The sequence below is a fragment of the Mus pahari genome, chromosome 16 (assembly GCF_900095145.1).
Source record: "Mus pahari chromosome 16, PAHARI_EIJ_v1.1, whole genome shotgun sequence".
NCBI lineage: Eukaryota > Metazoa > Chordata > Mammalia > Rodentia > Muridae > Mus > Mus pahari.
The window spans coordinates 27,502,006-27,513,145 of record NC_034605.1 but is presented as its reverse complement, the minus strand read 5'-3'; the positions used below and the strand labels follow the sequence as shown (position 1 = coordinate 27,513,145).

The window sequence follows — 11,140 nt, the reverse complement described above, 5'->3', positions numbered from 1 at the left end:
AATATAAATGTTAATGATTGCCCTTGCTGCCACATCTCTTGTCTTTATAAGTAAATAAATATTCAGGATCCACTTTCGTTTTCTAGGAAAACTGACATGACAGGTGTGTTTAAGAGCACTACCTGAGAGGCAGGCATGAATTTCAGGTATGCATTTCAAATACACACCAATGTATACTTTCATATGTTTAACCACAAACTTTAAATAATGTGAATGTTCAAGATACATATTAACTTGATGGCGAAAATGGCTTCAGTGCGGAGGGTTGGGGGACAAGATCCACAATTTAAAAAAAAAAAAAAAAAGGATGACTGAAACATGACAGGAGCTGGACAGATGGCTCAAGGACACTGGCTGTTCTTCCAGAGGACTGGGGTTCAATTCCCAGCAATGACACTGTGGCTAACAGCTGTCTGTTCCAGGGAATTTCACACCTTTAGACCTCTACCCAGCACTGGATATGACCAGTGAACACACATACAACTAAAACACCCACACATGTAAAGTTAAATTTGCTTAATTTAAAAGAAAAAAAGAGCAAGAACGTGCCCCACAATAAGTCTCCCCACCTCGCCCCCACTTAGGTCATTAAGGTTTGACCCTGGGAGTCCTGGGAAAGGGCTGTTTGCTTCTGGAGACCTTCCTCTCATGTCTGCCCATGTTCTTCATTTTCAGTATGGTATGCAAAGGAGCTATAACTAGGAATTTCTAACTTAACGTAAACCTGTATAGTAGCCTATGTAGCACGAGTTATTGATGTATGTCTTTCTCTTGAGAAGCATTGTCACAGTGAACCCAGCAGAAAAACTGGGAAATTAGATCATGCTGCATTCATTCTTCCACTTCCCCTATGTATTTTTTAGACAAGATTGTGAGAGAAAACTATTTAAAAGCATCTCAAAATATCTGGTGTCCATTCCCTGTTTCAACACACTCCTGTTTTCAGATTAGTAAAGTGACAAGGAAGGATTGAGATTCTTCCCAACATTATTTGGTCACTGCAGGAATATGCAAACGAGGAATTACTAATCTAAACTCTGATTGGACCAAATTTCTAAAACCTAAAAAAAAAAAAGACTATTTTGCAAGGGGTAGTGTAGGTTGCTTGACCACCACTAGGTGACTTTTGTACCCTGTGGATTCGTTTTATACTTGGTATTAATCGGCCATATTATAATTTGAAAATAAGCTGTCGCTGTCTCATTTGTGCCAGAAAATAAGATTCTATAATGTTGGCAAGAACAAATTATTTGTCTCGGACCCTCAGGTCTCCACAGATGAACCGCAAGACAACACAAAGGACCTTGAGAAACACTGCGACCCCATCTTTCTCGAGTTTTCGGGTAGTTTCTCGGTCTGCTCCAACACAAAACAAAGTGATCGTGCTGGTCTCAGGAAAGAAATTTAACTTACATTTTAAACACACACAAAAAAACTACACTTGTCATTTATGTGACACTAACTAACCTTAGGAAAATAATAACCACGGAAAGGCTCCGTAGGTGGAGCATGGTTCTGGGAACCTGGAGGTGAAAATCAGCAACGCTCCAAAGAGGTAGTGGCGGCCAGATAAACTACATTAGCAACTTCAATATATAGCAGAAAAAATGTCGGAGGAAGGGAAATGGTTAAACTAGAATTCTAGAGCACTTTGTCCTGGGAACATGCTTTGTGTATAGTAAGTCAGGTTCACAACCGGAAGACGACAAGAGTTAACGTTCGTCTGTGAAAAATCTCCGGGCTTACAAAACAACCATTAAAGGGTGATTATTTAAGGGGACGGAATTACCATTGGTTATTTAGCAATCAAAATTCGCCCTACAGGAATCAGCCAATCGTCAACGTACTTCCGCAAATTCCGACGGAAGCCTGAGTGCTGCTGGCCAGGATCCAATCAGAGCGACGCAGTTCCAGCATAAATAGCAGCAGCGCGAGAGCCTTGTTCCCGTTTCTCATCCTCTGCGATGGCTCGTACTAAGCAGACCGCTCGCAAGTCCACGGGCGGCAAAGCTCCGCGCAAGCAGCTGGCCACCAAGGCCGCCCGCAAGAGCGCCCCGGCCACCGGCGGCGTGAAGAAGCCCCACCGCTACCGTCCCGGCACCGTGGCGCTGCGCGAGATCCGGCGCTACCAGAAGTCGACCGAGCTGCTGATCCGCAAGCTGCCGTTCCAGCGACTGGTGCGCGAGATCGCGCAGGACTTCAAGACCGACCTGCGCTTCCAGAGCTCGGCCGTCATGGCTCTGCAGGAGGCGAGCGAGGCCTACCTTGTGGGTCTGTTTGAGGACACCAACCTGTGCGCCATCCACGCCAAGCGTGTCACCATCATGCCTAAGGACATCCAGCTGGCTCGCCGCATCCGCGGGGAGAGGGCTTAAGCACGTTTTCTACATTGGCACGTAAAAGAAACTAAAAAGGCTCTTTTAAGAGCCACCTACATTATCCATCAAAGATGCTGTGGTACTGGCTTGTAGAGTCTGCTCCAGGGTTTCCTGTTTTAGCCTTTCGTGATTGAGCGCCAACTACAGTCTGGGCTGCCTATTTTTGGAAACAAGGCCTTCAGGGTGGGTATCTTCTATCATGAGACCTTTAAATGAGAAGCCGGATAGGCATTTAAGACAATTACGCACTTTTAGCGTTACAGATGTACACAGTTGTAGAAGTCTAACAGTTGACATTTTACTTTGTTTCACCATCCAAACTTGTTAAATTGTTGGCCATTCAATAATTTTGGTTAGTTTTGATTTCAAAGCAAGGTTTCTTCTTTTCTATGGTTTCTGGTTTTTTGGGATTAAAAGGGCCTATGCCTGGCATAGTTTATCGTTTAATTGAGGATACCATTGAAATGACCTTCCCAACTACTGGGATTATAAACCAGTGCTACTACCTAGCCGAGTTTAATAGTATTTTGAGGGTTCAACATAAAGATTAAACTACCATTGATTTTTTTTTGCAGGGGGGGGGGAGGCCGGTTAAAGACTTTAATACGATGTGGTGGTTTACACCTATAATCCCAACACCTGGGAGACGGGGCAGGAAGATCTCTGAGCTAAACAATTTATTGTAGCAAGTTACATAGCAAAATCCTCGCTTTTTTACTAAAAAGACTCAAGAAAGTTCAACCATTTTTTTTTTCAGAGTTTAACAAGGAAATGAAAAGGAAAAAAAAAGAGAGAGAGCTTGTAAATCTAACTGATAGCAAAAGAGGAAGAAATTGATATTAGGAAGAAAATAGCCTCGCCCTTTTAATTAGTGTCTCAAAGCAGGTTCAGCCACTGGCATTGACAAGCAGCTATAAAAGGACTGGAGGGAATTCAAAGAAAACAGTTCTGGGGTATCAAATTCAAACAGGTTTGGGATTCTGGTCTGTGACCAATAATGATAGAGGGGGGGGAAAAAAAGACAGTCATACATGAGTTTAATTCACTCTTCCACCTCTGAAATCCCACCCCACGCCCTTGGCCAGCAGAGGGGCAGGCACAGTCTAGACAGAAAGTTCAGGTCACGCCAGGACTGCACAGTGTGACTCTGTATTGAGGGAAAAAGTATATCATCCCGTTAAGGTAATAATTATTTTTCCCAGGTTTTTAACACATCTTCAGGATAATGAGCTTTGGGGTTGGGGGGGGGGGGAGGTTGGAGGAGTCTTCTAGCAAAGTGATGAATAAAAAATGTTCTAAACTTTAGGCAAAATTAGAATGCCATGTTTCTACCCAAGGCCAGAGTTAGAACACAATTTCATTCTTCTGGCAAAAAGAAGGTGGATTTTCTCCCAATGAGATTTAAAGAAACCCTGATACCTCACTCCTTTTATTTTTCCATACAATAAGTGAAGTTCAGTTGCTTCTAAATCCTACTGCAAATCTTCACAACCAATAAAAATAATAGTTGATGCGCAAATGCTTTTGGAATGAATCATGAAAGAATTCAATCAAGATGACAGATGTACCTTTTTAAAATCCAATACAACTCATAACAAAAACACTTTAAAGTATCTCTTATACTACACAATTCAGTAATTTTTTATTGATAATATTTTATTACCAACATGTAATAATGTAAAAATGTATCTTTAAAAGTTCAGGCTTTCTTGCTAGAGAGATGGCTCAGAGGTTAAGATCACTGACTACTATTGCAGAGATCAAGTGCAATTCCCCACAACCACATAGTGGCTTACAACCATCGGTAGTGTGATCCAGTGCCACCTTCTGATGTATCTGAAGACAGCTACAGTGTACTCATATGCATAAAATAAATAAATCTTAATTTAAAAAAAAAAAAGTTCAGATGTTCACTCTGCAAGCTGAAATTCCTGTTTTGGAAAAAAAAAAAAAATACTGACATGGTACTTCCAGTTTTAAGTATTTTCTCCCACATTGAAATTTATGAAAAGTAATAGCTACACCTAGATTGTTCATCAGCACATACAGGGAGTGCATATACTCTGATACTAAAAGATGACAATCTATGTGACATATAGTGAGAGATACAGAATGTTGTGTAGTCATTTCAGAATAACAAGTATAAAAATTCTTTTAAGCCCCCAAATATGTCTCAGAATATTTACAAGGAAGCAGATGCCTATAATCCCAAAACTTGGGAAATTGAGGGGAAAGGACCAGAAATTGAAGATTATCCTTGGCTATATATCAAGTTTGAGTCTATCATGAAATAAATGAGAAATATCTGTCTCAAAATTCAAAATGAGGCTTTTAACACCAAGACTGGTAACCAAAGGCAGATGGATCTCTATTAGTAAAAAGTCAGCATGTTCTATATCAGGAGTTACATCTATATCCATCCGAGGATACATAATGATACCCTGCCTCAAAATAATTTCAAACTTCAAAGTAATATAATGACCTAAGTCTCAGAGGAAGTTTCAGAAATAAAAGTTCTTACCTTCAACACTCTTCTTTCCCCACCTTCTCCCAAAGCAAGGTTTAAAAACTCTTCCCCAAAGTAAGAAAACCAGACCTAGCTATTTTCCCAAAAGAAGCAACTACTAAAATATTCATCTTCACCAACCTCTTTAAGTCTTGCAGGTAGCAATAACAATAATAATCATAGTGATGATGATTTTAAAAATTCTACAGACCTCCCTCATCCAAAAGTTGATCAAAATGAAGCATTACCATTTAAAGAGTTGTGTCCATACCCAGGAAAAAGATGTAGCACAGAGGCAAAGAAGAATTATTAACAGAGCTGATCTGGCTGTATTTCTCCACACAGTATACCAAAAGTAAATCATAGGCATCTCCTATAATCATAAATCTACACAGTGGTATGTGATTTAAGCAGCTCTGTCTCTCACATGCAGAAAATTAAAACAGCATCTTTTTGTTGTTTCTTTTTTCTAGAAATTGACTCTTGAACCTGTTTGTGATGTCACAATGATGTGAAAAGACAGCAAGTCCGGTAGCATTCTAGAGACTGGTCCTCCATCTCATCTTTACCCAGCTGGTTGTCCAGGGTGGGGAAATTGAGTCAGCAGTCAGCCTTTACAAGTTTAGTGCTGCTCCTCTGATCAAATATCAAGTCTTTTTTCTGATATTTTTGATGTTGGTGCTTTTCTCCTTATTGTCTTGCCTCTGTTGCAGAAGAATTACAAAATACCAAAAGCCTGAAGCATTCCACCTGAGCCAGTCAGCCATATGAAAACAGACTACAGGTAACTAAACAAATCTTGAGCAGTACAGGTATGGATATACCTTCCTACAGAGTGAACTTTAAATGTGGTCTTAGAATAAAGAATATGCAGTACACCTAAAATTATGACACTATCAATGCTTTTTTACTGAAGAATAAAGTGTTTAAATAACCAATGGTTTGGAGTCCAAAGGCTCCTTTGCTATATAAAACTAGCATGTCTTTTGTTATTATGGTATTTTCCATGACAATGACCTTCAATGATGGATAAGAAAAGAGATGATCCATGAATAACCAAGAGCTTTATCTCACAAAAATGTTAGCAAAAATGCAAGTAAATTCAAAAATAGCCAGGCAGTGGTGGCACACGCCTTTAATCCCAGCACTTCAGAAGCAGAGGCAGATGGATCTCTGAGTTCAAGGCCAGCCTGGTCTACAGAGTGAATTCCAGGATGACCAGGGCCAGCTATACAGAGAAACCCTGTCTCTAAAAAACAAAAACAAAAAAATAAAAAAATAATTTAAAAAATGGCATTTCTTTATTTTCCTTATATTTCCTTATTTCCTATTTTTTTAATCCATCCACAAATAGTAATATTGACATTTCACATACTGATGTTTTTCCATTTTATGGACTCCCCAAATTTGAAGTGGCATGATTGAGCAGGTAAGGGAGATGGTAAAAAAAAATCAGATCATAGAGTTCAAGGTCAGAAGAATATTCCCATGTGCTCATAAACATTCTAATATATGTGTCTGCTACATGCTAATATATTTATTTTAAGTCTCTAAATTCAATCAGTATCAGACAATATTCTAATTCAGTCATGGGATTTTGGAAATTCTGCCAAATATATTAACAAAGTAGAGGGAAACAAGAGAAAAATGAGCCTGCATCTGCCTGGGACTAAAGCCATTAACATGGCATCTGGCATTCAAATCAGGTCTTATCCCACTGGAAACTTGCTCAACAGTCTAAAATTTCCTTTCTGTTGTGTAGTCAATGAGAATAGCTGTGGTAAAGCTAAACACAAAAAGAAACATTTTTAAGACAATGACCTTTAAGGACATAAAGTGTGGGGGATGAGAAAAGTAGTGAGTGTGATCAGATTTTACCTGTGTATTTATTGGGCATTCTTTAACATCATCAGATAATCAACTCCATCAGCAGACAGAAGGAACACTCATAACATGAACTTCATTGGAAGGCACAGTAACTGCAGAGCATTCTACAAACATCTGGTTACACATACACTTCTGATGTCATAGGCACTTCAAAATGTAATGGGAACTTACCTATCCTTTCCTTTTTTTTTTTTTTTTAATTACATGAAATCAAATTCAGTAATTCAGTTCCTATCACTATAGCTTTACCTTATCTGGAGTAGATGTGAAGGGAGGGTGAAAATTACACAAGCACTGGCCTGAAGAGGTGAAAAAAACATCTTTTAGGAGCCTGTGTTCTCCCAACACGTGGATCCCCAGATTGAACTCAGCTCTTGAGGCTTGGCTACGAGATCCTTTGCCCACTATTCTCTAATGAAATAAATGCTAGACTGAAATGTAGACAATACAGAATTGATGGCTTATAACAGGGGCTTGCCTCCAGACCTGAAACCAACATAGGAGAAGAGAGCTGACTGTTGCAGGTTGTCCTCTAACCTACACCCTACACACACACTTACACACACACACACACACACACACACACACACAAAAAAATATAAAAATATTTTTTTAAAATGATATGTAATTTCTTCTTATGAGGAGCTCAATTAAACATCTGTAGAATTCTTAAATCATCAGGATGAAAGAAAACTAAGCCCCCACTCTCAAAAAAACATAAATGTATATGCATACATATGTGTGTATATATACACAAACACACACACACACACACACACACAAACTTAATACTTTCAATAATGAAATGGAAATGACATCCACAAAATTTGAATCAGCTTCCTACAGGACAGTTTGTGTTGGTTTGTGTTTTTAATGTGTTTGTTTTGTTTTGTTTGCCCGAATTTGAGAAGTTAAACTGCAAACCAAACCTTCCAAAATTGTTTTTCTTTCACGTCCTCAGCCTACTACTGGTCTACTGACCAAAAAAGGGAGAACAGATAAGCTCAGGACAATGTATGAGGAAGGAATGTGCAGAACTGTCAATGGTGTTCAATTTCCTTACTAAAACTTAACCACCAGGGTATTTAAAAAGCTTCCACACTTATAGTGACAATGTGATCCGTGGCTAAAAACTCCGAAGGTGGCTAAGTTTTGGGGAAATTGGAGCGCTTTCAATTTCTCGGAAAACACAATAAAAATTCATAGGACAGAATTCCAGAGCTCTGAGATGAAGAAAGGGGCGGAGACAGAGAAAAAAAAAAAGCGTCTCGGTACATAAACCTAAGTCTTAATATCACAATCTCTGATTGGTGCAATGGCCATGACTGAAAGGACGGCTTGATTGGTTAATTCTCAAAACCACGGTGTGTAGTCGGATTGGAAAGGAAAACTTCAGAAGCTCCAGACTGTAGCCACTATTGAGTAGCTTGCTAGAAACCCCCTATGCCTTGCCTTATATCATGCCTAGGTGACATTAGAAAGGACTTCCCGCCAAACTCTGGGATTAAAAACAGAAGCCATATACTGCCGGCCAGAAGCCAAAATAGAGGTAAAAATGATCCAATATATCGCTAAGTTAGGGATTACAGAAGCTCCAGAATGTACCCACTACAAGAGTGCACAGAATTTTAACTGCTTCAGACCACGTAGCCAGAGTCAGCTGACATACCAGGAGAAAACCAGAAGGCTCAGCTCTTTTGAATGAGGTTGTGGGTGGCTCTGAAAAGAGCCGTTTGAGATTTTCAAAGCAGGACGCGCCACTCTACTTCTTGCGAGGGGCAGCCTTCTTTGCCTTGGTGGCCTTCGGCTTAGAAGCTTTAGGCTTGGAAGCCTTAGCCTTGGGAGCCTTGGCCTTGGCTGGACTCTTGGCTGCCTTCTTGGGCTTAGCAGCCTTCACCTTCTTCGGGCTCTTGGAAACTTTCTTGGCGCCGGCAGCTGCCGCGGGCTTCTTCGCCTTCTTCGGGGTCTTCTTGGCCGCCTTTTTGGGTGTGGCAGCACCGGTCGCCTTCTTGGGCTTCTTGGCTGCTCCCGCAGGCTTCTTCGCCTTGGCCGCGCCTGCCTTCTTGGCCTTGGGCTTGGCCTCGCCGGAAGCCGCCTTCTTGTTGAGTTTGAAGGAGCCGGAGGCGCCGGTGCCCTTGGTCTGCACCAGGATGCCCTTGTTCACCAGGCTCTTCAGCCCGAGCTTGATGCGGCTGTTGTTCTTCTCCACATCGTAGCCCGCGGCCGCCAGCGCCTTCTTGAGAGCGGCCAGGGACACGCCGCTGCGCTCCTTGGAGGCGGCCACAGCCTTGGTGATGAGCTCGGACACCGGGGGTCCGGACGCCTTGCGCTTCCCAGCAGCGGCGCCGGTCTTCTTCGCCTTCTTCTTCACAGGTGTCTTCTCCACAGGTGCAGGGGCAGCAGGCGCCGCTGGAGCGGTCTCAGACATATTTTAGGCTTTACTAGTTAAGCAGAAAGTAAGCACAAACAGTCAGAGAAGGTTGTTCCTAGTGCTGCGGGCTCTGGGTTTATATAGAGAGAAGCTGCGTGGTGATTGGTTCCCTGCGCTGTGCGCCGTGCGCCGCGCTGCCAGAGAAAGGATCTTCAGCTTTGCCTTGTGGCTGTGTTTGTTGCCCCTCAAAAAAGTATAAAAATACAAGAAATATGGGCACGAAATAATTAGGGACTTGGGGGAAACTGATCCGAGAGCCTGTAGGCTACATTCTTGCCTTAATTTGTACAGCTATGTTCAAAATCGGCACCCGGAAACTTCTCTGATTGCCCCAACTCTCTTTCAAACTTGACGAAAATTGGGACAACTTTAAGGTTTTCCTTAAAAATACTACTTCTCTCGTGGTCATTAGCAAACTTTTGTTTCAGGACATGGTTCCTCACATTCTTATCCTTTCAGGACTCTATGGAATAACTTGCTATCACGGAAATACGAAGGGAAATTTGAGTTTTTCGAGAAAGCAACAACACAAGCTCCCAGGGCTATCTGCACCAAGCTGTAGGAATTGGCACTAGATGGGAAAGCAGTGCGTACCGGGGGAATGATTATTGTAGAAAATATCGATTGGTTTTTTAAAGATATTTGAAATACCAGTGTGTAATTCCTGTTCGGTTTCATGTTTTAGTGATTTAGCCATTTTTTTGTTGGCGGGATGAGTCTGTGCCATCCCTATTGTAGATCAACAGCTGAAAGCACATATTTTTCAGATTTAGTAGAGAAGTGTAAACCAACCCTCACATGTACAGAAAAAAAGATACCTAGGTCAAGAAAGAACAAAAGTTTAGCAAGTGGGAGCTAAAGAACAGTGAGATATAACCTGACTTAACAACTCGCTCCGTGTTTAGAGTACACAGTTTACAGCTGAATTATACACAGTATGTTTCAGGACACTGTGTTATGCAGCTGTTTCCCCTTGCCAACATTTATCATAGCAGTTTTCTGCATATTTCCAATTTTAAAATTATTTTAATTTCATTAAAAACAAGCAGACTTTGAAAGAAAATCTTTTTTTTTTTAATTTCCATGATAGCTGTTGACCTCATTACATATATTACATATATAATACAGTCTGTCACAAACAAAAGAATTAGCAGGTGGTATCCACGGAAGGGAAGGACTTAAGCATTTCATAGTCAGCTTATCATTATAACTGCAGCAACAATAAGGTTCCTGGAAAAGGGATCAACTGTGGGACTACAAACTTGAAACCATAAGAAGCTTCACTCATTCCCACTCATTACTGTGGAGGCTAATATCACAAATGTGGTTTTGGTCTTAACTCCAAAATATAATTACATCCTGAAAAACAGCAGATTATTCTCTGTAGTAAGGCTTGCACTATTTTGTAGAGATTAAGAGCAGGCAATAAAAATCCCTAAGAGGCCGGGCATGGTGGCGCATGCCTTTAATCCCAGCACTTGGGAGGCAGAGGCAGGTGGATTTCTGAGTTCGAGGTCAGCCTGGTCTACAGAGTGAGTTCCAGGACAGCCAGGACTACACAGAGAAACCCTGTCTCAAAAAACAAAAAAAAAAAAAAAAAAAATACCTAAGAGATGTGAGAGCCATAAAACTTATGGCTTTGTCCTCTTCTCTCAATTTTGTGTTAGATAAGCATATACACACACATACACACAAATGCATATACCATTACCATAGTAACAGGTGAGAGATAACGGCCCCATGAGTTATTCTACAGGAGACATTCTTGGGCACTCTAATACCTAGAGACTCTCAAATCATATAGGAAAGGGTAGTTGTATAAAATAAAAATCAATTTGGTTATGGTAGTCCATGCCTTTAATCAAAGTACCTGGGAGGCAGAAGCAGGTGGATCTCTGAAATTAAGGACCATCTTCAGAGCAAGTTCCAGGACAACTA

At 41.0% G+C, this 11,140-nt stretch overlaps 2 protein-coding genes across 2 annotated transcripts; one reads left to right on the top strand and one right to left on the bottom strand.

The window, feature by feature from the left end:
* Positions 1-1,911: 1,911 nt before the first annotated feature.
* LOC115065614 (histone H3) lies at positions 1,912-5,752 on the top strand. Its single transcript, XM_029547573.1, has 2 exons — positions 1,912-2,561; positions 5,358-5,752. The coding sequence occupies exon 1, from the start codon at positions 1,965-1,967 to the stop codon at positions 2,373-2,375; it is 411 nt and encodes a 136-aa protein (XP_029403433.1). The 5' UTR covers positions 1,912-1,964; the 3' UTR covers positions 2,376-2,561; positions 5,358-5,752.
* A 430-nt stretch (positions 5,753-6,182) lies between these two features.
* LOC110333930 (histone H1.3) lies at positions 6,183-9,251 on the bottom strand. The gene has a single exon (XM_021215718.2). It carries the CDS (start codon positions 9,197-9,199, stop codon positions 8,534-8,536), a length of 666 nt encoding a protein of 221 aa, XP_021071377.1. The 5' UTR covers positions 9,200-9,251; the 3' UTR covers positions 6,183-8,533.
* Positions 9,252-11,140: the final 1,889 nt, after the last annotated feature.